Here is a 24,380-nt window from a genome sequence, read left to right on the forward strand (position 1 = left end):
GGGTAGTTTGGTTGCCATCATGAGGTCAGAGAGGGGTGCACTTCTCTTCAGACTCAACTGCTGAGATTCCTTGCGCATCAACTCAGCAGTTTCTCCGGCAGCCTGTTTGTCAGTGGAAGCTTCCATGTTCCTGCCAGGTGAACGACGTTCCAACAGTGGGAGAACTGGACTAGATTCCACCTTGGGAAGGGTGGCAGCATTGGTCATCGCCATGGTTTCCACCAGGTGGTTGCGTTCCATGGGGGGCAGACTTCCTGCACATCCCTGCAGTGGGTGTTGCAATGCCCGTTTCTTCCACACTTCCATGTGCATCTTCCTGTTTGGTGGCAGCAGCCTTGGCCTCTTCCTTAGTGGCGACTTCAGCAGCAAATCTGAAACACAGATTTGGACGATTTCCTCTTCAGCATTTGTTCCCCGATCCACCTCCTTGTCTTTAAGATTTAGTTCTTTCTGCCCGGGTGCTGTGGGCAGCTGCTGAGAGCAATGGCCAGTTGTCCAGAAATGTTCAGGGCTCGAGTACTGTCGCCCCTGAGAATCACGCATCACTTCCAGGAAGTAAATCATATTTTCACTGGGGTTTAATGAAGCCCTCTGGAGGAAGTGAGATGGGGGCATTTTGTCCCTTGACCACTTCTCTTGGGCTGATATAGCAATTGCTGCCTGGCACTCTGGCACTTGAGAAAAGATGGGACGTTGCTGGAGTCTCAGCTTTTCATTCCATGCCTGAACAAACTTCTCCCTGCAGGATTTTGGCCAATCTGTGTCTCTCGGGTGCATGGTTTTCTCATCTTTCAAGGCTGGTGTTTCCATGAAAATATCTGAGATTGTAAAATGGAGAAGGGAAAAAAAAGTTATTTTTTCTAATATGCAATTTAGTAAGAGGTGCTCCTTTAGTACCTCTTCCCCCTTGGGTCACTAGTTGACCTATAGGAATAGCTGTAGTGTTGCCAAGCAACCACACATTCTAGACTTCACACAAGTCTCTAGCAAGCTTCTTAGCCTAAGCCATGACAGCCATAGAAGTTGGGGCAAAACGGGCCAGGCGTTCCGATGTCATAAGCACTCTGATGTCAGTTACTGAGCCACAAATCCATGGTGTACTATTTTACAGGTGTCCTGACTACCAACCAAAGCTGCAACTGATAGAACTTGAGCACCCATGTCTGTTTACAGCAAATTATCTCTTAATGCACAATTTACACCTCTTGCTAAAAGCTATGCTTTGTTCGTCTGGTCAGAATTTATCAGCTCCACCCAACTAATAATGCTTACTATTATGTGGAGTTGAGCTATCCCATTGTGAATCTATCTATTTATTTATTTATGGCCCACCTTTCCACCAAGCAATTGACACTCAAGTTGTCAAACAATCATGGGAACTAAAACATGTACAAAAATAATAACTTGATTAAAACAGTAATAAAACAAACACATTTTTAAAAAGTTAAAACCACCACAACAAAATGAAAACAGCAGCCAACCCATCTTACATTATTATTCAAGCAGGGCTTGCTGGCACAAGGAGAACAGTGAGGGAGCCATCCTAGCCTCCCTTGGCAGGGAATTCTAGAGCCTGGGAGAAGAAGCCACAGAGAAGGGCCGCTCATCAATCCATGCCACTGATGGCTGTCGTTGGAGAATGCTTAGATAAATGGCTTTCAACACAATGGTTGATTCCATGTTTTAGATGAGGGGTGCAGAACCTCATTCAGCCTGAGGGCCAAATTCCATTTTGGGGGCTGCATTCCAGTGGTAGGTGAGACAAGGGGCAGGGCCACAAACAAAAGAAAGTCAACATATTTGAGCTTAAAGCTCTTACTGCTAGTAGCTAAGCCATAGGCATTTTAACCTCTCAAAAACACTGCACAAAAGTCAAAAAAAATCTTATAATAGGAAGTTATAGGGGGGAAAGGGGAGGCTAGATTTGGATCCCCAAAGGGCTTCTAAATTTAATGGAAATGGGGGAATTAATGACCAGTCAATTGACTTCTGTACAAAAACTTTAATGTGTACACTGGCCCCAGAAAAAAATTGTTAGATTTCTTTCCCATTAGGGAAATGAGCAGACGTTTGGTGTCTACAGTCTCTGAATGAAAGTTGTTTTTATGTGTCTTCTAGAAGAAAGGCCACTTGCCTGAAACCAGATTTCAGTCAAAAGGCCGTTTTGAATGGAAGGTTCTTCCATTGTCATGAGAGGCTGCAGTGTTTAATGCTTAGAATAAGGGGCGAATGTCTCTTGGTTCCCATATTCCTCATCCCCTTAGCCATGTCACTTTGGATCCCAAGTTTGAAGAGGCCCTAATTTCATAGCTTTGCATTGTGCTATTAATTTGTTAATTCGATTCTGACAGTTAAAATGCTTTTTTGGAGGTAAGTCTCATTTAATTCAGTTGGCCTTACTTCTCAATAAACATTCCGAGGGTCAAGCTCTCAAGTGTTTAAGTACTTCTAACTTCTGTTTCCAATTACTGCCACCTTGTCCTATGAAAGATGCATTTAATGCAAAATAGGAAAGTTGAAGAGAGCCCTAAAACATGTCATTCTAATGCAGTTGCAGGTTTTTGTCTTCTAATTATGTCAATGAAGAGTTGTACACAGATGACTCCCAGTAGCATGCAACATGAGCTCCTTACTCCCAAAGATCAGCCCTGTCTGACTCTTTGACCTTGGGTTGGAGGGTGGGAAGCAACAGAGATGGCTTCTGTTACAATTCAATCAGTCTCCTGAGCCTCACAGAGTAGCTGACAATTAGGCAACAAAGAGCCAGTGAAATATTAAAGGGAGCAGGCTTTCCAACGTGTGTTGTGTAATTGCTCTGGTTTTCTCTTCCTCGGCATGAATATTTTAGCAAGCCACCTTAGGTTTCCTTTGAGGAAGGAGAGATTGGATACTAACTTTTTTTTTAATTAAATGGTAGCATTATCACCCTGAAACTGAGAAGCACATTGGGGAGAGAATTAAAACTCTGCTAGTTCTATGCACGCAAAGGGTTTTTTTTTTCTTTCAGCTGTCGGAGTGGTATTTAAAAATAAGATTCATAAGTTAAGTGGATACAATTCCAGGTATGAATGATGAAACCACCCCTGCGCCAAACAGTACAGAAGCTGGCAGAGTGGGCGAGGATGTTGGGAGGAATGAGGGCTCATACTTTAGTCAATCACCTGTCCAGCTATTAACATTTGTTAGCTGACTGAAATAAATCTCTGATGCAAAACTGGTAAGTGATTTAACAATTTTTTCAGTTAACTAACACCTACATGTATAAGTTGCCCTAAAAGTTTCTTATAAACCCATAAGTGTGTGAAACCGAGGGATACAAAGGAGGCGGTAGAAACTACCAATAAAATGCACGCTAAATGCAGATTTAACAGATTCAGTCAGTGTTGTAATCAGTTCACACACACAATGGGCTGGTTTGGTAGCCCAGGTAACAGGAGAACCACAGACACTCCCACTCCCTGGTTTGTTTACCATGATGTCCGAACCAGGGATCCTGACTAGTCTCTTCCCCAAAAAGCCAAAGTCATAAGCTATGACTATCACAAAGTTTCTCGACATAGGACTACTGTTTTATTTTTACTAGCAGGATTTCTGTGTCTAACTGCTGTGTGATGTGCAGAAATGCAGCACTTCTTAAAAGCACAGGAGTCCTAACTCACTAGAGTGGGTGGCAACCCAGCTTCCAAAGCCCTATAAACCTCCCATCCTTCTTTAGCAGAAAATTGACAGATATTACACTTTAGGAGTATGCACTATTGTGAAAGGTGGTCAGCACCTTTTCTCCCTTATGCATGTTCAACTAAGCATCTATACTTGTCACAAAGAGCATCTACTAAATTGGTCTTGCATTTAGCCCTCAGATTCTGTTGCACACAAGAATATTTCTGAAACCATCTATATGTGGTGGAAACATTGTGGGACTTAGCTGGAACTCACTGACTGTGAGAAGGCAAAGATGTATATTGGAGCTGATTCTAGGCATTGATTTCAAGAATATTTTATTTTATTTATTTAAAGCGTTTTTATAGCGCCACCTCACCATTTATGGTATTGTGGCACTTTGAGGGGAGACATGATAGCAGTCTTCAAATACTTAAAAGGTTGTCACACAGAGGATGGCCAGGATCTCTTCTCGATCCTCCCAGAGTGCAGGACACGGAATAACGGGCTCAAGTTAAAGGAAGCCAGATTCCGGCTGGACATCAGGAAAAACTTCCTGACTGTTAGAGCAGTGCAACGGTGGAATCAGTTACCTAGGGAGGTTGTGGGCTCTCCCACACTAGAGGCCTTCAAGAGGCAGCTGGACAACCATCTGTCAGGGATGCTTTAGGGTGGATTCCTGCATTGAGCAGGGGGTTGGACTCGATGGCCTTGTAGGCCCCTTCCAACTCTGCTATTCTATGATTCTATGATATAAAACAATTCCATTTAAAACCCTCAACCCACATTAAGACAATTCCATTAAAATTCAATTTTCAATTTTCCTACAGCAATGCTGTAAATGAGCTTTCCTTAGCCTGGTGCCTTCCAGACGTGTTGCACTACAACTCCCAACATCCCCAGCTAGCACAGCTGGGTTGGGGAAGGCTGCCCTAAATCAATTCAAGTCAGATTTAACATGTTTCCTTTATCTAGTAAACAAAAAACAAAACAAAAAGTGCACCATGTTATTTATATAGCATAGATAGAAAACTAACTCAAAACTTTTTCCAATAGCCAAAAATGCTGAACTAAAAAAAATGCGTAGGGGAAACCCCCCAATGAAGAATTCTTAATATAGTTTCAAGATTATATTCAAAGTTTTACTTGGAAATCTTTATTGGAACGGTTGCAAACACTATAAGGCATGATAACTCAACAGCATACAATACCTTACATTTTATGGGGCAGTGGGGAGGTACTGAGAACTTAAGTTATTAATTTAACATTCCAAAAGATGCATGGTGTGTTTCCTAAGGATAGGCACATACAAAAATAATAATTCCAACTTTGCAACTGCACAATTTGACTGGCATTGGATCCATTTATTATGTTACTAATTAAATTTACAAAACAATGCGGTTTTAGACATTAGTTTTTCTCCTGCAGGAAACCATTGTAACACCCACACAAACAGAACTATTTCCTGAATGAAGGTTTAGATTAATTTTATACTGGATCCCTTCAAAAGGGTACAGAATTGTCAGCCAGTTTCATTCTAGTCTGTTTAATTACCCTCCATTCTGAGTTTGTGTTTTATAGCGTGGCTGCTGTGCCTTTTAACTTCATGGCAAACAAAAACAAATGAAGCTTGTAGGACTTCTTTCTCTCTAAACGTGCATAGGATCGCACCCGAAGAGCCTAAACGGAAGTAAATTCCAACTCTGTTCCGGCACAGTGACCACATACCATGGCCGAAAGCCGTGCTTACGATCACGGGAGTACTGTTTGGCCTTCTATAATACATCGTTGCGAAATTTAAACCCACAGATGCCTCCACGTTTTTATGCGCAAATAGTATTAGGTTTTATTTTGTTTCAAGAATCGGGTACTAACAAAATAATATCCAGGAAGGGGTAGACCTTTGAAATGAGAGGTTTGAACGGAAGTGCATTGCATCTCCCCTCATCTAAGTACAACACCAAACAGGCGCGAAACTCCCAACCAGAAAATCTTTTTGCTAAGCAACTCTCCCGCATCCCATAATTCTCGCGAGGAGAAGAAGCGTGCATTTCCAAGCGAGGGCTTAGAAGTGGGCTTAAAAACGCCCCTCGACAAAGACCCCAAACGGGTGGAGGAAAGCCAATTCCACTTCCTACTGTATTTGTTCTTAATTTTTCAAGCGGGTCTTCAAAAGAGAGAGGATAGCACGATTGGGGCTTCTGTTGGTCTGTTTAAATGGAAGTCCCGAGTGCGTGTGTAAAAAAATGCGAAAAAGCAGAAAGGTTAAAAAGATTATGCTTAAAACAGTTTCCCCTGTCTTGCACCTATTTGTTGTCGACCTTTCTCTCTCGAAACGACAAGAACTTCCAGGCACACGCACGCCGGCCTCTCTATCTGACAACTCATCTCTGGACGGGAGCAAAGCCGATTCTTCTAGGCCCTGTGCAAGAACTTAACGCGTGTTAAATCGAAATTAGCGCCAGCCTTCCAAACATGGTGATCTCTGGTTGCTTGGGAGCAGAGCTCCCATCTGGCCCAGCCAGCATGGCCAATGAATGCTGGGGGTTGTAGTTCATAAGATCTGGAAGCGGGTAATATTTTAAACCAAGGCGCATCCACTACTTCCCCAAGTCTAGTTCGAATAAATACATTACCAGAGTTGGGGCAGGAGATTAAAGTCAATGCAGATGCAGGCGAAGATGGCCGAGATGTCTCCACAAAAGTGCTTTGCGCCTTTACTTTGCAGTATGTCCGTATTTCTCTCTTTTTGTTAGCGTCAAATCCAAACGTTTGGAGTTGGAAAAGGATGTATTAGGTCGCCTTGGGGATTTTGAAACGCGCGCAAATGGGAAAAGCCGGGGTAGGGTTAACCCGTTTCAGACGAAAGAGTTGTCCGGGTTCTTGTCTTTTAATGTGCCGGGACGTGGAAATTAACCAAATTAACCAATTAACCAAACAAACATGCACTATAAAAGGAGATGGTGAAATAGCGAACTAACCTGTTTTCTTCTCAGCACCCCGTATTGGCAAACTAGCAGAGTCAGGCCAACTTGGCTATAAGATTACAGGAAATGAAGTCAAAAAAGGTCGTTTTAGGAGCCTCCCCCCCCCCTTCCCTCCACAACCTGGTTTGGGTAAGTGGTAGTCACGGTAACCACACCCAGTATCAAAAGATACACCTCAAAAGGTACACTCAAAAGTTTTAAGATTCTGAGGTCTTTAGGTTAACCTCGTTTGGGTTTGGGTTTTGAAAGAATTTTGACTCTGCCTAAGATTATACCTTCTTGACCCTCTTCCTTTCCCTCAGGCCAAGAAGGCAGAAGCAGGATATGGGTGGGCGGCCCGTCCGGCGAGGGGGGGGGGGGGAGTGGATGTAGCCCTGGCAGCAGCGGGGCGGGAAAGGGGATATCAGGTAATGCAGCCTTCCCCAACCCGTTGCCCTCCAAATGTGTTGGACTATAACTTCCAGTAACCCAGGGAATCCTAGTCCCAACGCATCTGGAGGGCACCACATTGGAGAAGGCTGTGGGACTTTGTACCTAAAAAGTTGTCCCCACCATCCTGGCAGTGTAGTACAGAGAAACAGAGACCCTACCTCCTCATTTTAGATGGATGCATTTTACCCCATAAGAAGGGAAGCTACCAGAGGCGAGGGGAAAATTCAACAGCCCATCCTTCCTAATTTGATTTTTTTTTCTGTTCTCCAAAGTGAGAGGATAGGATATTTTCTTTGGAACACAAACATTTTGGTATTTTTTTTTCTGATCTCACAAATTCATTCCCTGGCATATCCATAAACTGGGACAAATAATGTGCCACTCAGAAGGGCCGCAAAGGGTTAAGGAGCCCCTGAGCAAGCAGGCATGGAACAAATGGCGCAAGCCATGCAAAGTTGGAAGGGGCCTACAAGACCATGAGTCCAACTCCCTGCTCAATGCAGGAATCCACCCTAACGCATCCCTGACAGATGGTTGTCCAGCTTCCTCTTGAAGGCCTCTAGTGTGGGAGAGCCCACAACCTCCCTAGGTAACTGATTCCATTGTCCTACTGCTCTAACAGTCAAGAAGTTTTTTCTGATGTCCAGCTGGAATCTGGCTTCCTTTAACTTGAGCCCATTATTCTGTGTCCTGCACTCTGGGAGGATCGAGAAGAGATCCTGGCCCTCCTCTGTGTGACAACCTTTTAAGTATTTTAAGAGTACTTAAGAGTACTTCTTCTAACCTCCTAACAATAAAATTGTGGCTGACTTCTAATTATCTGGAAAAGGCCACTCTGGCGCAACTTAACAATGATGGCTGAAACAAAACATTACTGCTGAAGTTGTTGAGTTATTGAGTTTATGTAAAGATTGCCATGGCTCAGCAGAAAGGTTTTTAAAAAGAATTCCCAGCTGGCTTGGCATTCATATGCAGATTTGACATTGGGAGCATCTATTGAAAGTAGATAAAGATTTTCTCTTAAGGTGTTTCAGTTTCTATTGACAATTCATTACTAGTCATGTCCAGTCTGATGGGATCTCACTTGCATTTCTATTCTGTATCATCACTACCACCACCACTCTTTACTTACAATCATAAGAACACAAACAACAGAACAGAAGAAATACAATTTCTCTAATTTAGCTAATGTAGTCAGTCAGTTGAACTCTTATACACATGGCAATTAGAGAAAAGTTCAGTAATATGTGGGACTGTATCTGATAGACCAGCGGTACCGAACCTTTTTGGCACCAGGGACCAGTTTCATGGAAGACAATTTTTCCATGGAGGGGGGGTTTGAGGGGATGGTTTTGGGAAGCCCCCCACCCCCTCCCACTCCAGCGTCCTGGCCTTGCTACAGCTGGATGGGCGCCCAGCCGAAGCAAAGCCAGGACGCTGGGGTGGGCGGGTGGCTTTGGAACGGTGCGCCCAGAAGTCGCACTCCCAGAGCGGCTTACAGCCGGGCACACCGTTCCAAAGCCACCGCCCCAACCACAGCATCCTGGCTTTGCTTTGGCTGGGCAGGCGAGATGGTGCCCCGCGCCCAGGTATGCTGGGGTGGGGGTGGGGGTGGGTGGGTGAAAGCAGCTCACCTGCGCGGCCCGGTTCCTAACAGGCCATGGACCGGTACTGGTCCATGGCCCGGGGGTTGGGGACCCCTGTGATAGACAATGCATTACCAATCTTTCATTTGTACTCTGGGTAATAATGGAGAACCAATATCTTGCTTTGCTGGGCCTTTCTAGGCTCACTTTGTATGAACATTTCCAGTTCTTTTCTTCAGCCACATGTTACCTAGGGAGGTTGTGGGCTCTCCCACACTAGAGGCGTTCAAGAGGCAGCTGGACAACCATCTGTCAGGGGGTTGGACTCGATGGCCTTGTAGGCCCCTTCCAACTCTGCTATTTTATGATTCTATTATTCTATGAGTGTGCATATGCATAAACTGAGGATAACATGTAATGCAACCAACAAAGTGGCCTTTGCCTTATGACAGTTTGTGCCACAATAAAATCTGTTAGTCTTTAAGTTATTTAAGATGCTTTGGGGTTCACTGTCATTTACACACACACACACGCAAGACATTACTGGTTAAATTCCAGTTAAACCCCACATTTTCAAATGTGGAATCCATAAATCAGTTATACATTCTTACTGATTTACTATTTTAGTTCCAGCATTAATACTTTGGGGGTCTTTCAGAGCCACAACTTTGGCTATCGTTTTTGAATCTGGCACAGTGGTTGGCTCTGTGTGATTAGAGTGTTGTACTAGATGGACCCTTGGTCTGATCCAGTATGGCAGTTCTTATGTTCTTATTCACAGGCAAAGTCCATTTTCCCAACTCCACTGCTTACCATCTGGTGCCACTGTTGATTGAAAAGTTCAACTGTGCCATTGGGAATCTTGAATTATTGATACTAGCTTTCCTTCATCCTCCCTGTTCCCTCACTTCACAGGTATCTCAGATCAACCCAAGTTTGCTATTAACTAGATGTGCCTGGAGGCCAGCATGGGCTTCTGCAGCCTGAAAAGAAAAGGATGTCTTTGTTAAAGTTTTAGGCTCTACAGAAGTGTGACTTTGGCTAATCTCATCATTGCTAATCTGCTAATCTCATCAGTGGAATCAGGAGAGACAAGATTGGTAAGTTGAATAAAAACATCTATAGTGATCATGAAAAAGATTGATTGGTATTGGTATGGAAAAATGAGATGTAATCTTGAAGTAGAGCTTCTGAAAGATTAAACACTGATATATTTACAGTCATATCCACTGAAAATACAGATTTACTTTCTGAGTCAATGCAATATTATTACTATGTTGGCCCCAAACTATAATGATGCAAAATAATGTAATATATTTTATTGGATCCGTTTGTATGAATGTAAGATTAGAAAAGTGTTTTAGAGGAACTGCATTGCCTCCATAGGGACAAGGATGTGGCAGGGCTTGATCATTAGTGTTCTATAATGTTCTGTATTGCGGAATTTCCCCTATATTGCAGGTGAAAACCTTCAGTGCCATCAAAAGACAGCGCATGGCAATCTCTTACTGTTTTCCTAGGATCTCATGTCATCGTTCCCCTTATTAAAAGAAAACTTACTTTTTGTTTTTTTATAAAGCACTTTTGGGTTTAATACAGTTCAAATATTAAAAAATTGAAGGAAGAAATCAAACCAACTACTTTTTTAAAAAATTAAGAAGTAACAACAAAATCAGTATCAAATCTGTCTATTAACCAAATGTTCTGAGGTAAATGTTCTCCTGTGCCTAAGCATCTTTCACACACTTCCTTATATCTGGCATACTGGAGCAGAAACTGATACTTTGTTTCTATTACTCCTCTGTTTTATTGAGTGCACAATATTGTTCCTTTGAGTTTTGAACACAAATTATTTCCATCTATCCCTTGTGGGCAAGTATTTTCCCTTTCCACGCATGTGCTTTGTTTAAGAAGTGCTTGAATAGAAAGAAGCACTCCTCGGAAACAAGGCCTGTAACAATCTCCAGCTGAGTCCAAGATGGGGTTCAGCAAGCTCTGGCAATGGCCATGTTCAGACAACACAATAGTCAACCAAGTGCTAATAGTCAACGCCACAGATGACTATTTGGGACTGTCCGCAACGTGACATGGTAATAGTCAACAGTGGAGTTACTATTAACAGTTTGTTGAGTATTGCTCTTCCCCAACCTCTGTCTGCCCTCCCCACTGAATAGTGGCACTGGTTCCTATTTTCCATATTGGGATGCCATGGAGAAAGACGCAGGAGAGCCGCCCGCCCCTTCAGCACAAAGTCTTTCTCCGCAGTGTCCCAATATGGAAAGCGGGAACCAGTGCTACTATTCAGTGTAGAGGGGGTGGGGGAGGAATATACAGGAGCACAGCTGCCGAGGCAGGATCTACACTACTGCTTATAATGGTTTATAATGGTTATGACAACTGTTCAGGCCCAGGACAAATTACATATACAGTTTTCATACCGTGTTAAAAGTGTTATATCCTGCTTGGTGTAGATTGGCCCCAAGTTGCTTTTGCCATTGTCCGCTTATTCTCCAATGGCTCTTCTGTGTCTTCCTCTGCAGGAAAGTGATGGAGATGGGGGACGCTAGGATCTCCTCCCGCTCTCAAACTTGACAGCAACAGGAGATCCTAGCATCCTCATCCCCGTCCTCATCCACCACCACTTTCTCATTCTCGTTCACCAGAAAGCGTTGGTGAATGCGGACAGGGGCGGGGGATGCTAGGATCTCCTGCCACTCTCAAGCTTGAGAGTGGCAGGAGATCCTGGAGTCCCCATCCCCATTCACCACCACTTTGTGGCAAACGAGGATGGGGCGCCAAGCATCTTTGACAAGAGATGCTTGCACACCCCACCCCATTATTGGCAGAAAGATATGTCCCACAGTTGGACTTTGCACATCAAGCTGCAGGAGACATCCTTTGCCCCACCCCCACACCACGATCCATTTGGATATAGGCTTGAGGAGGTGGAAGGAGCTCCTTAAATCCCCTCGAGCCAATATCCAAATGGATCGCAAGTCATGGGGAGGCAAAGGGACATGCACACCCTTGGGAACACACGATCGGTGACGCCCCAGCCAGGGATGCCATGTACATGTCCCGGGAACTGCGTGGGGAGCCGCTGCTCAGGATGGCTGACACATGCCTATAGAGCCCCACTGGGCAAGAATGGCAGGGGTTTCTGCTGCTCTTGCCTCACAACTCTGTAGTCATGTGAAATAGTCGATGGCGCACAACACAATAATCAACATTTGTGCAGATAATCAAGTCTGCACACTGTTGATTATTTGCGTTGATTATTTCTGGGAAATAACAAACCGTTATGTGTAAAATGCTTGACAGACAACATAATAGTCAATGGAGGACTATTTAAACAACAGGGGACTATTGTGTTATCTGAACCCAGTCAATATAAGCCTGCAGTATCAGTCTAGCCATTTCTGGAAACAAGGTCTTCTACCAGCTCCACTGCCTTGTACCTCTGATCTTGCCCCATGATTAAACCTTTGTGCTACTAACCTTGGACTCCTGCTTGACTCTGCTTCTTGGACTGTGTATTGTATCTGACTGCTTATCTGTGTTTGGACCTTGGCTGCTCTTCACACCTCTCTTTTGGAACTCTCCATCTTGCCTGGAAAAACTGTGCCTTTGACCATTGCTTGTTTATTGACTTGCTTTTAGATGGTCCCTTAGTTTAACCTAACACTAAGCCTAATCCAGCCATAGCAGGAAAGTCCAACACGTCTGAATGGTGCCAGGTTGGGGATGTCCTAACTGCTATGTGTGACACCTGATTTGCCATAGAACCTCGCCATGAGCAATGGGTGAGGTGACAAAGTACACCTATTACTCCTAGGCTACTTGAGTGGCCCCAGATAATACAGAAGTTGGCCATTCCTTCAATTGGTGATAGATAGATAGATAGATAGATAGATAGATAGATAGATATGCATATAGATATAGATATATCAGAACCACACCCAAGTGGCCAACAACATGAACATTCATTTAATAAGAACCAATAAGGCAGCAAAGATTAATAAGACAATAGACACTAAAATATTACTAAAAACTTATAGCATAATTGCAGCTGCAGAGCAAAAAAGTCCAGTAAAACATAACTGGGGGAAAGCCGGAGTAAGCAAATAGATCTTCAGGGTTGCAATAATGGATCCCTGATGGCCACCCATTCCAGAGGTGAGGGGGGCACTGTGGGAAAGGCCCTCTCTTCTGCATTTGCCCACTGAACTGCCCTCAAGGGTTTCGCTTGCAGATCTAAAAATGCAGGCAGGCTGATGTGGGTGAAGGCAGTTTTTCCAATGATTTGTTGATGCGTGGATAAGGATTTTTTACTTGGGTACTGATTGCACATAGAAAATGACATTTTTCCCTTTTAGATGATGTGCTTATGAATGAAGGAAGAATGGCACCTGCTCGATCAAAAGGAGAGCACAAAACTTCTAGAGAAAAGAAACTCAAATGTGACAGGAAGGAGACAGCAAGCCATATTTCTCAGAAAAAGAAAAAGCATGTTGAAGAATCCAAGAGACAGGACAGAAGTCAGAATAAAAGAGAGAGAAATGAACAAGTTATTTCTGAAGATACATCCTCTGATAAAGATGATGTTGCTGCTGCCTCTGTGCAAGGTGTAGCAAAAAGAGAGAGAGGGGTGAGAAGGCCAAAGGAAGGAGGAGAGAGTGACTTTAAGGAGGAAAAGGAGAAGAGAGATTCCAAGGCGAAAGAAGGCAATTCTAATAGAAGACAGTTAATGTACAAGGAAGAGAAGGCCAAAAGAAGACTCATGAGGCACGAGGATCGGAATTCAGGGGAACAGCACAGTGTCAGCAGCAAAAGCTATGAGCCAAAGGATGCTGAAGACAATGAAAAACATGCTTTGAAAAGGAAATGTAAGGGGCAACCAAACAAGAGAAAAAATGTCCCTGAAACAGAATCCTTCCAAGTGGAAAGTGAAGAAGGCTCCTCTTGGAAGCAAGAGTCATGCCCCCAAAGGTGTCATGATGAAAGGAGGGAACAATATAACAGGCAGCCTCACTGTAAGGCCAGCAGTAAGGCTGCCAGGGGGGAAAGTGAGGGCCATAAGAAGACACACGTTAAGAAGTCAGCCAAAATATTTTCCAAGGCAAGTCCTGTGAATTCAGAAGGTTCGTCTTGTTCAGATTCCCAAGATAAATTCAGCTGGAACCCAAGAAGGTGGGATAAAGACAGTGGAAAGAAAAGGATCAAAGCTAGAGAGGACAAAAGTTTTTGGAAAGATGGTGAGGAAGAGCTGTTTAGTAAGAAATGGTTACCAGCTCTTACGGAAAGTCAACTTGCAGGTGAGAGAAGAGGATGCCAGGAGCCTCAGGAAACAACCAGTGAAAATGAAGGAAAGCCAGAGATTGTAGTTCAAAGGCAAGAATTTCAGGATGAAGGGAGTGGCTCCGAGATAGATGAGAAAATAAAAGGGAAGCATAAAAGATCTGTGAGAAGAAGAGCTACACCAACTGATAGTAATGAGCACAGTGACGGTGGAAACAGTTCAGAAAATCACTATAGGAGCCACAGAGAAGAAGAGAGTGATAGTGGGGAACATGAAAATCCATCAGAAAAGGGAAATGGCAAAGAAGACTCCTGCTATGGGCAAAACAGGCCTGGAAGTGAAAAGGATGGAAATGAGATAAGTAGCCTTGAAAAAGGAAGAAGAAGCAACAAGACAAAACCACTCCCCAGTACTGTAAGACTGAAGCTCCTGAAAGTTAGCTTAAGCAAAACCCTTCAAGGGAACCACCAGGCAGAGGAGGACATGAGTGACAATGACCAGCCAGCCAGAGCTGAAATCACATCTTCACCACAGCCAATAAAGCATAAAAGTCAATCTCCTGATAAGCTAGACACATCCAGACAAAGCACATATGAAGAAGAGCAAACAAGCCATGATGCAAGAACAAGAATGGATGCAATGGCTTTGCTTGCGAAGCGATATAGTAATCTGACTTCACAGTCCCAAATCTTGCTGAACCTAAAGAGCAAGCATAAGAATGCTAAAGCCAAACTATTGGCCAGTGGTGCATTTTGTCCTCCCATTAAGGCTGCAGAAATTGATTCTGATTGGATGAAGGCTCAGAGCATCCATCCAAAAAAGAGTGCCACCAGAAATAGCAAAGTGCATTCTAGGGCTAAGGTCAGTAAAGAATCAAGATCGAGTCTTTCTACTGCTTCTAGCTCATACTCTAACACTAAAAAGCTTTCTGTTGAGAAGAAAAAGTACATTGGAAAAGTAATTGGAAAGGTCAAAATGGCTTCACACCAAGCCGCAGAGGCAAGAGAGAAAGAGGAAGACGTGGTGGTTGAGGAACAAACTAGGGAAGATGCTGTTGAAAAGGACTTGACATCTAAGCAAACAAGATCCAAATCTCTACAAACACTCTCAACATTTAGGAAAGTAACCCACTGGCTTAGCCATAAACCCTCTAAGAAAGCAAGCTTGAAAGATCGTTTCTTAAATGTGTTGCGCACAGTTGGCATCTCAGGGTGGTTCTTAAAGAAGATTGGCAAGAAGAAGAGGAGCAGCAAACCATTTGAATTTAGGAGGAGAATGGCCATCCAGTTTGTTAGCACAGTTGGGTTGGCCAAGAGGTGTAGTAGGCCTTCCCATTACTCTGTAGGAGAGCAAATGAAGAAGGGTTTGAGTAACAAAAGATCTTCCTGCTCCTTGTTAGAATTTGGAGAGGAAGATACACTCATGGAGGAGGAACCAGAAGAAAGAATAATAAATAATTTCTCCTGTAATGAAGTCATGTTTCAACCTCCATTGATGAATTCCAAAGGACAGTCTGAGGAGGAGGAGGAGAACAATCTTACTGATGCCAAGTTTGCCATTGTATTTCCCAGGGTCCATCAATTAGTGAAGTCAAAAAATGCATCTCTTGGAAGCTCTGGTAATAGTGGATCACATCCGCCGCAGTCATGTGATCAGTTGAGAAGGAAAGTAGAGATGTCTAGCCAGCCAGGCTCTAAATTGCAACATGATTTTTCTAAGCCAAGTAGCCAAAGAAATGGTCGAGGTCTTCCTTGCAGTCTTCAGGCTGATGCATCCATACCAGGTAAATCCAATTAAGCTAATCCCGAAGTAGGGGAAAGTTGCTCATGCCAAGTAAAGGCTCAAAAGACAAAAGGTGTAGCCAGTTCTTTTCTAGTTGTTTTTGCTGTGCCCTGTTTCTTCTAAATCTAGGCCTCTATGCACTCTCCTCCCAATTTCCCTACAATCCCAGTTTCCAATCAGTGGGTATGTATACACTCGACAAACCCATCTAGTAGCCTTGCCTGCAGGATTTGGCAGGGGTGGGAAATGGGCCACCAGCTTTCTGTTGCCCATCCTATTTACCTTAGCTTTCTAAGGTGGTGATAACTTTCCCCTTCCCTGGGATTGAATTGAAACTAATGCTGAAATAAACAAAAATCACACACATGTAATGAACTTGTCTAATATGAGTACAGGTGGATATTCTTGAACACACACACACCCAAAAAAAACCCTCTCACAAGCCTGCAGGTGTTGGTAACAAACTCCAGGCATTAAGGTGTCAATAGGAGAAAAAGTGATTCCTTTCCACAGAACCAGACATTGAAAACTGAAGTCCAAGGCAAATGTCGTTTGGGTGTTAGCGATTTTGAATTATTTCCCTGTTATTCTCTTAGCTCTAGCTGAAATTACAGCTGCTGCCGCCAAAACTGAAGGCAAATACTCCTCTTTGCTCCAGTGTCACATTATCATTTTAAAATCCCAGCAGCAGGCTTTTCCAGTTAGTAGAGGAGGTGCAATTCCAGAGGGGAATGGCAGGACAAAACAGTGTTCTTGTTTTTTTCATTTATACACGGTAATGTCTCTCTGGTTACGTCTTCGATCAGAGAAGAAAGCTACATCCCAGTTCCAAACCCCAAACTTGAATGCCTTGAAATAACAATGAGGAATGGTTGGTGTAACCAGTCCCCCCACTCCATTAATTTTTTTTAGTGAAAGGAGAAGTGTCATCGTCCTACTTGGAGGAAGAAGACAATATGGCAGACCTCATTCAGAGAGCTGCACCAGAAGCATTGGACCAAGTGCATTGGAGTCAGTATCAGCCTCTTACATGTGACCCTGCAGCTTGGCTGAATTCTGAAACGCTACTCCCACGGCTCACCATTGAGAACTTGAGCAAGTGGACTTTATATAAAGAGCAGGATTTGGCCAAGTCTCACCGGACAAAAAAAGCACCGCGGGGAAGGTGGGAGGCAGAAGATGTCACAGAAGATACCCTTGAGAAGGATATGGCACAAAAACAGGTTAGGAACATAGGAAGTTGCATTATACAGACCATGGGTCTATCTAGCTAAGTATTGTTGACAGCGACGGGCTGCAGTTCTTCAGGGTTGCAGAAAGATTCCTTCCTAGTACAACCTGGGGGGACCAGGAACTTAACCTTGGCACTTTTGCAAGGAAAACATGCACTTGTCCACTGAGTTACCAACCTCCCCACGCACAAGTTCGATGCATTGTGCAGTAGCTATATAAGCAAGAGATTATTCTGGGGACCATTATGTGGTTGAATGGATGCTATTTAGATCGTAAGAATGCTTTTGTCTTCACCCTTCCAGATATATAAAGATGAGGATTGCTACATGGAACTTGAGAACGTGGAGGATCTTTCCAGACTAGAGTAAGTAAAGTGCATCTCTAGAGAGGGCATCCAGTTGCAGGTCTCCTTTGCAGGCCTTCTATCAAAAGCTCTGATTTAGCTCATAGAAGTGTTTCTCCAAAGTGCCTGGGTGGAAGCTTTGCTGTAGTTTAGGAATGATAGCAAATGTCTATCTTGAAGGCCCACTCTAGCACAGCGAATGTAGCAGATATGAATTTATTTACTTCCTGCCCAATTGCTAAGATCATTTTAAGGATCTATATTTTAAGGATTTATATGTTTTTAATCAGTGTTATGCATTTTATAGTATTTTTTTATTTGATATTACCTGCCTCAATCCAGAGGAAGGGGTGGGTAAGAGGTAATAAATAAACATTATTATTAATATTAATAATAATGTTTATTAATAATAATAGTATTACTATTATTATTATTAATAGTAATGATAATAATTAATAATAATAATAGATTTTAATAATCTAATAATAATAATAATAGATTATTATTAATAATAATAATCTCTGTATGCTGCCAGCCACAAGGGTACAACAGCTGGCTACCCGAAAGAGACTTCTCTGCAGAATGCCCTTCCCAGGGAGATTTGCTTGGCAACTTCACTATATACATTTATATGCCAGGCATATTTTATCGTTTATTGTTGATCCCTGCCTCGATTAAAGTGGAGAGGCGAGCAAGAAATAAAATTATTATTATTATTATTATTATTATTTAAACTTTAATTTGTTATTCTGATGTTTAACTTTACTGCTGTCTATTTAATATTTTTAATGTTTTAATATTCTAATATTTTGATATTTTCATTGTTGTGGTTTTCTGGGGGGTGTTAATGATTGTAAACCACTCTGGGGCATCTGCCATTTGGGAGAGATATATAAATTTCATAAATAAATAAAATTACTTAAAGCAACCGTGGAAAATGTTTCTGCAGATGGATCGTGTGACTCTGCTTTGGGAGTAGAAAGATAGATATGTGATTAAAACAACAACAGCTAAATATCGATCTATCTATATTTGTATTCTCAGGGAAGTCTGTGAAAGCTCTGTATTGCTGTGCCTGAAGAAGAGATTCCATCGCAATTTTATTTATGTATGGATATTAAGTTCTTAGTTTCTGTGGTTGTTTGGCATAAGGATGGGTGGGAAAATTGGGGGCAAGGGAGGGGGACGTTGATTTCCTGCATGGAGATTCTGGGTCCATTGTCCAGTGGCCACATAAACCTGGGGGGGATCTACACTACTGCTTTAAAACGCTTTATAACAGTTTTGACAACTGTTGGGGCCCAGGACACACTGCATATACAGGTTTCAAAACGTTTTCAAAGTGCTTTAAAGCGCTTTAAAAGCAGTAGTGTAGATTCCCCCCTGCAGGACAAAAGGGAGGAGACATCAGCTGGTGAGCAGAAATAAAGCCAAGGCATGCTCTGTTTTCTTTTAGACCTACATTGGAAACATCTTGATCTGTGTCAATCCATTCAAGCGCCTCAATCTTTATTCAGAGGATGTGGTGATCCAGTACCAGAAAGAGATGCTCTCTAGGAATGCACCGTATGTGTCTGTATTTCCCCCCCCATTTCTTATTCTGTCCATCATATTTATTTTTATCAATCAAGATGCAGAGTTTCCCTCAGGTTCTTGGGATCATTTCACTTGGCCAAAGTGATTGTGCCCATGTTTGGAATAAAAGAAAACTATTTATTTTCCACAGCTAATAATAGGATACCTCCAGAGTGCAATGTACCAAGAATGATGTCTCACTCACGTTAACTGGGAATATTGCTGCTCCAACTGCAATATTGCAACCAAAGCTTTGAGATCTTCTGGAGAAGCCCTTCTTTCAGTCCCATCATCTTCACAGGCGTGCTTGGTGGGAACATGGGAGAGGGCCTTCTCAGTAGCTGCTCCGGTGCTTTGGAACTCTCTTCCCGGGGAACCTAGGTTGGCTCCCTCCTTGATGGGCTTTCGGAAGCAGGCTAAAAAAATTTTGTTCGAGCAGGCCTTTCAAGAATAATCTGGCCCTCCATCTATGTTAATGTCTTACAATTTTGTTGTGTATTTTAAACATTTATGTGTGTCCCCCCAATTTATGTTTTAAACTTTGTAAGGCCGCCTTGAGGCCCAGCATTGGGCAAAAGGCGGGATACAAATCATTATCATCATCATCATCATCATCATCATCATCATCATCATCTGCTTCTGTCTTACAAATTCTGAAACATTCTTTCGCTCCTCCCTCATCCCATCTCACCACATCTGCTCCCTTCAGCGGTGGTGGTGGTGGTGTGGAGGGCAGAAAGTAGATCTCCAAATGTTTCGGACTTCAATTTCCCAGAAGCCCCTGCCAGAATGGCCAATGGTCAGGCATGCTGGGCTTTGAAGTCCAAAATACCTGGAGGTCTACTTTCTGTCCACCCCTGCCCTACAGGCCCTGATGCATGTGTCTAAAATGCACATGTCAATCTAGGCCAGCCTCCAGATGTTTAGGACTTCAACTCCCATCAGCTCCAATCAGCGTAGCCACTGGTCAGGAATACCGGGGGTTGTAGTTCAAAACATCTGAAGGGCCACAGGTTGTGGAAGGCTGATCTAGGTGTTGTGTTTAGAGTTAGGGTTAACCTGAATGATAGTTGATGTATGCCACTGGGATTCAGGTGGCTGAAGTAATGAAGTGGGATTTCTTTTTCATTTGTTTGTGCCTGCCCAGACACATCTTCGCCATCACAGAAATGGCATATGCCTTCTCTCAGAGCTCAGAGAAAGAGCAGTGCATTGTTATCAGGTAAGAGATAGAAGCACACTTGCCCAGATATTCTAAGATTTTTCTCTGTCTCCACATTGTTTCCTCGTGGACTTAAGTCATAAATAAATAAGGGACGTGAGTGTATTATGACTTATATTTGGATATTTGGTCTGGTTTCACTGCAGTTTATCTGTGATTTGTTCCTTCGCCCTCTCCCCTTTTTAATGTTGTAATATTTGAAACTGAGGCTTTCCAAGTATGTAGTTATATTTGCATATTTATTTTATTTTACGTTTTATTGTTTGGTGTGTTGAAACTTACCATAAAAAATTGATAAAAAATAATTAGGGCTATTGCTGCACACTTTTCAATCCATGTGTGTTTGCTGCTTAGGGCAGTGGGAAGAAAGTACTTGTTTTATTCTCTCACTCTGACTTCCTCTCTTGTTCAGGTTTCTGCAGCTAAGCTGGAGCAATGTAATGTAGAGAGCTCACAGGCAGGGCCCCTATTTGACCTTGCCTGTCCAGCTCCCACATTCTGCTTTGGGCAGGAGGAGAGGAGTTGTGATTTGGCTGTGAGTTGCCAACACTGGCCTTGTGGGTAGCACCGTCTTCATCTCCCCAAAACTACATTCAGTTTTAAGAGATTGTGTAGGAACCTCTCTGTCCATGAAGTGGAAAACGCTGGCATGGTTAGCTTCCACGATGCAATTATATGGAACACCCAGTTGCCCCTCAACACATGACCCTGAAAAGATATTGCTTTGAAATTACAGGATGAGACTATGGTGGCACAATGCCATTGCAATTTCCAATTTTTGTTATTAATTCATTTTCTTTATCAGAAAGAACATCTCAGAGGAAGCTGTGGAAATGACCAGACCTATTTAAGATTTCTCCTGAGTTATAATTAGACTTCAGCCTTTTCAGACCCAAGACCCACATTTAGCCAAAACATGCTTTTGAGAACCCACTTCTTAATTTAAGTTTAGTAGTGGCAGTGGTCAGGCTGCAGTCAGTGCATCCTGACCCACCGATTCAAGAACAACTTCAGCACTAAGAGATTATGAACAGTCTAATAATAATAGCATGGACTGAAATAGTAAAGCAATGAAATATAGCCATACAGAGAATTTGATTAGATTAACATATTATTATATTCCAAGATGTTAGGGAAGGAATTAGTAGAATTGGAAGTAATAGAAAGAGCTGGAGGTAAATCAATTCATACAATTTGATTTAATCAAAATCTTCTGATGGAAATGCTTAATATTTGAAGCCTCAGTTACTTTGATATATGATGATTTTATGAAAGATTTCTTGAACTTCTTGGCTAACTGTATGATTCATAACTTTGTTGATACTTGTAATATGAAAGAGGAGGATAATAATAATTTATTTATTTATTTGTTACCTGCCTCTCCCTCTGGATCAAGGCGGGGTACAACACAAATTTAAACTCCATAAAATACATATAATTGATTAAAACATATAAAACTAATACATTATTAAAAAGCAGCACACTATTAAAAGGCATCTTAAAATTCAACTGGGTGGGCCTGCCGGAAGAGATCAGTCTTTATGGCTTTCTTAAATTCCAGAAGACTGTTAAATTGACAAATCTCTCCCGGCAGGCCATTCCACAATCTGGGAATGGCAGAAGAAAAGGTCCTCTGGGTTATGGTTATCATGGATACACTTCTAAAACGTTTGTTGGACAATGAGATCTTATTAAAAATATTATTTTGGCAAAATTTAGTAAAAAATATTAAAACGTAAGCAAGAAAAAAGGAAGAGCAGCTCAATTAACAAGTGTACAATTCTGCTACACTGCTGCAGCGGACACAGTGGATCAGGGAAGACTGAAGCTGCCAAAGCAATTGTCCTGTACTTGTCGAGGCTGTATCAAAGGCAAGAAATCCAGGGGAAAAAGCAAGTATGTTTTATATCATGATTATGATCACCATCAACAGCATGTTAGGTTTAATTGATTGATTGATTACAGGATGAGACTATGGTGGCACAATGCCATTACAATTTCCAATTTTTGTTATTAATTCATTTTCTTTATCAAAAAGAGCATCTCAGAGGAAGCTGTGGAAATGACCAGACCTATGTAAGATTTCTCCTGAGTTACAATTAGACATCAGCCTTTTCAGACCCAAGATCCACATTTCGCCAAAACATGCGCTTGAGAACCCACTTCTTAATTTTATTTTAGTAGTGGCAGTGGTCAGGCTGCAGTCAGTGCATCCTGACCCACTGATTCAAGAACAACTTAAGCACCAAGAGATTATGAATATAATAATAACAACAACAACAACAACAACAACAACAACGTCATGGATTGAAATAGTAAAGCTATTATTAATAATAATAATATTTATTTATAAAGCGCCATCGACGTTCATGGCGCTGTACAGAATAAAACAAAACAAGACAATCTGCCATGTGGCTTACAATCTAAAATCACAGTAACAGACAGGGGAGGGAGGGGGAAAGCAATCAAATATAGCAATCAAATAAAGCAATCAAATTTCTTTGATGGGTTTTCAGCAATGATAAATAGCAGCAATGTTTCCCTTGATTTTACAGCCATCTGATGTGCTACCCATCTTAGAAAGTTTTGGAAATGCGAAAACCATCCTAAATGACAACTCTAGCCGCTTTGGAAAGTTCTTGCATGTTCACCTGAGACAGTGAGTAAAGAGGGAAATTCAGTAAACATTCCTGTTTAACTAGAAAAGGTATAGATAGACTTGTTGGTGTATAGAAAAAAAAACACATATACAAAATCTACAGGAAGGCAATACCTTTATTAGGACCAACGTGTTTAGTAACTGTTTTTAAACATTTACTTAACATGTTCATAAAGGATAGGTGTATTAATTATTCCTGATAGCTAAATAGACCCATCATGTTCAGGGGTACCAATGTCTGATACTGGGGATGAAAAGCACGGGCTGCCAATCAGCCTCTCAGTGTTATTCTGGGAAGGATTGTTTGCTTTTAAGAATATAAGAACTTAAGAAGACCCCTGCTGGATCAGATCAAGGGTCCATCTTGTCCAGCACTTTGTCCACACAGTGGCCAACCAGCTGTTGACCAGGGACCAACACGCAGGACATGGTGCAACAGCACCCTCCCACCCATGTTCCCCAAGTTTAAGAGCCATATCCACACACCAAGGAGTATTGAGCATAGCTAGTCTACTTGGCAGGGAGGTTGTTCTCAAGATCTTTTCCAAGGAGAGACAGGCCTCACTTTACCACTATGTTTCAAATAATTAGAGGGATTTGAGACCCTCTTAGTTTGGTTCAAGGGGGCTCTAATCTCCCATATTCCTGAGATTCCAAATTTGGATTCAGATGCCAGTTTCCAAAACCCCGCCATTTTGTTGTTGTTGAAACAAAACACCACAGTCATGGGGCCTTGGTGTTCCACAAATCATTGTTGGTTTGGAAAGCATCCGCCTATATCTTCAGGATGCTACTAAAGCCCTAAGATTAAATGCCTACATTCTTTCATGTTGGGCTTTCCTAATGAGCTTCATAATATGGCATTCCATTACATCTCCCTTGATTTCCATTATAAAGTTTATAGTCCAGGTATGAAGTAAAATGACTCCTCTTACAGGAATTTCTCCCTCATAGCAGATTCATGGTGGGTACATCTATCTCTCAGTACCTTTTGGAAAAGTCTAGAGTTGTTTTTCAGGTAAGAACGAATCATCCTTACATGTCAGACCGTTGTTAATTACCTGTGTGTGCTACATAATTCTGTACCCAGAAAACCCCCAGTTCTGCAACCTGCAAACATTGGGCAGAATTTGTTTGTTGAGGAATGGACTGTGGGACATATTTGTGAACATTGTAGAGGCATGAGTTTGGACAGGACCCAGCTCCTCTTAGCCCCAGCCACCATGGCCAATGATAATGGAAGATAGAAGTTGTAGTTCCAAACCATGTTGTGGAAAGCTGGGCTACATCTTTGCAGAAGATTAACATATAAAAAAACCTGAAGTAGAAGACTATATCGCATTGAGCAAAAGCTCCATCTCCAGGTATCTCATCTACTGAAGCACCTTATAAACTCTGAAGTTAGTTGAACAGTGGCAAACTAATTGTTTATTATTTGTCAGTAAGCATGGATTATTATCATAGTTTATACTGTTCTTCTTGGCGCTGCTGCTTTTGTTATTATTATTTATATCAATAGAGTTAGACATCCCTTAGTACCCCACCATATCTGCCTCCACTGCCCCTGTCATCCATTTTAAATATCAGAAAACTGCTGGCAAT

The 24,380-nt window shown here is 42.3% G+C and overlaps 2 protein-coding genes across 2 annotated transcripts in view; both read left to right on the forward strand.

Moving 5' to 3' along the window:
• The window catches only part of TSEN54 (tRNA splicing endonuclease subunit 54), a 121,818-nt gene that overhangs the window by 96,113 nt on the left and 1,325 nt on the right, over nucleotides 1-24,380 (forward strand). The window lies entirely within an intron of this gene.
• MYO15B (myosin XVB) overlaps nucleotides 13,413-24,380 on the forward strand; it is a 94,780-nt gene continuing 83,812 nt past the window's right edge. The window contains exons 1-5 of the mRNA XM_063121505.1: nucleotides 13,413-15,747; nucleotides 16,659-16,969; nucleotides 18,779-18,888; nucleotides 20,045-20,119; nucleotides 21,919-22,015. Coding sequence (XP_062977575.1) covers nucleotides 13,413-15,747; nucleotides 16,659-16,969; nucleotides 18,779-18,888; nucleotides 20,045-20,119; nucleotides 21,919-22,015 — 2,928 coding nt within the window. The remainder of the gene's footprint in view (nucleotides 15,748-16,658; nucleotides 16,970-18,778; nucleotides 18,889-20,044; nucleotides 20,120-21,918; nucleotides 22,016-24,380) is intronic.

This window comes from Elgaria multicarinata, chromosome 3, assembly GCF_023053635.1.
Source record: "Elgaria multicarinata webbii isolate HBS135686 ecotype San Diego chromosome 3, rElgMul1.1.pri, whole genome shotgun sequence".
NCBI lineage: Eukaryota > Metazoa > Chordata > Lepidosauria > Squamata > Anguidae > Elgaria > Elgaria multicarinata.